Source organism: Fukomys damarensis, unplaced genomic scaffold (assembly GCF_012274545.1).
Source record: "Fukomys damarensis isolate Sample0158 unplaced genomic scaffold, DMR_v1.0_HiC HiC_scaffold_23, whole genome shotgun sequence".
In the NCBI taxonomy this organism is placed as follows: domain Eukaryota; kingdom Metazoa; phylum Chordata; class Mammalia; order Rodentia; family Bathyergidae; genus Fukomys; species Fukomys damarensis.
Genome location: NW_022900935.1, coordinates 12,533,820 through 12,535,056, shown reverse-complemented (window position 1 = coordinate 12,535,056; position 1,237 = coordinate 12,533,820). Strand labels below are relative to the sequence as shown.

General features: G+C 56.2%; 1 protein-coding gene across 1 annotated transcript in view; it reads left to right on the top strand.

The window, feature by feature from the left end:
- Positions 1-1,025: 1,025 nt before the first annotated feature.
- The window catches only part of Tfap2e (transcription factor AP-2 epsilon), a 16,684-nt gene continuing 16,472 nt past the window's right edge, over positions 1,026-1,237 (top strand). Inside the window, exon 1 of the mRNA XM_010645287.2 lies at positions 1,026-1,146. Coding sequence (XP_010643589.1) covers positions 1,026-1,146 — 121 coding nt within the window. The remainder of the gene's footprint in view (positions 1,147-1,237) is intronic.

Sequence of the window (1,237 nt, the reverse complement as noted above, 5' to 3'; positions counted from 1 at the left end):
GATTCCTTAACTCCTCAGCATAGAGCTGGCCCTTTGTGTAATAAACGTTCACTGTGCTTATTTCTACTATGCCCTGTTCTGTGCACCGTCTTGCTTTTTAAAACATCTTCCTTCTGCTCTCTTACTCCCTGTTCTTTGGCATTTCCCTTACTTTCCTTTCTTTAATTCCTGTCTCCGCTTCCAGGAGAGGAGGGTAGAGTTTTAGGAGAAAGAAAGAGGGAATGACTACAGAGATTAGAACATGCCTGACAGCCAGCCAGTGCCTGCTGTGGTAACACACAATGCAACAATCACACCCCTTCCCCGTGGCTCAGTTGCACACAACTCACTCAATGGTCCGCAGCGTCACAGGCTCACACCCAATCAGCCCAAGCCCCTGTGGCTTCAGACACATCTTGACCCCTTCTTGAGTGCAGCTCATGCGAAACCTCATCCCCAGGCAACACTCTCCGCCCAGTTTATGGCTCCAACTTCCTCAGGCTCTGGCTTGGCGTTGGGGTTCACCAGCTCAGGAAGCCTGAGTGAAGTGGGCACCGTCAGAGGGTTTTGATCCAGAACCATTCAAGAGACATAACAGAGATGCAAGCAAGCACAGGAGCTGATGCAGCCTGAGTTTCCAGTCCACAGACTTCCACGTTCACGAGCGTCCACCTCATTCAAAGTCAGGTGAGGGGTTAAAAGGCTGGTACCCATTTTATGAACCATGACGCTGAGGCCAGCAAGGAGTCGTGCTTTGCTCAAAGGCAAGGATTTGACACAGCCGGGCAAATGTAGACTCCTGCAATCCAAGCCTCGAATCTTTCTGTTTCCTCGAAGCTGAGAGCTTGAAGCCCAAAGGGCAGTTCAGATCAGAGGGGGTGAAATTTACGCCTCTCCCTTCCCGGCCAGGACCAGTCCCACCAAAGCCACGCCTCCCTTCTTGCGGCCACCGGGCCACTGGGGAAACGGAGGCGAGCGCCCAGGCTTGTCTCTTTAATGCGCGCCCCCGGAGGCCCGGCGCGCCCCCGCCTCTATAACTGGAGTGCATGGAGAAGGCTGCGCTCAGAGGGAGAAGAGTGGGCGCTGGGCACCCGTTGACCGACTTTTCCAAGTGTGATCAGCGCCCGCCCGTTCCGCATCCATGGACCCGCCCGAGGGCACCCACCAGTGAGGACCTCACAGCCGCAGGGCTCAGGGCCGGGCTGCACCCAGCTGCTGTGCCGTGACCCCCGCGGACTGTGCCGACTCCCCGAGCCCG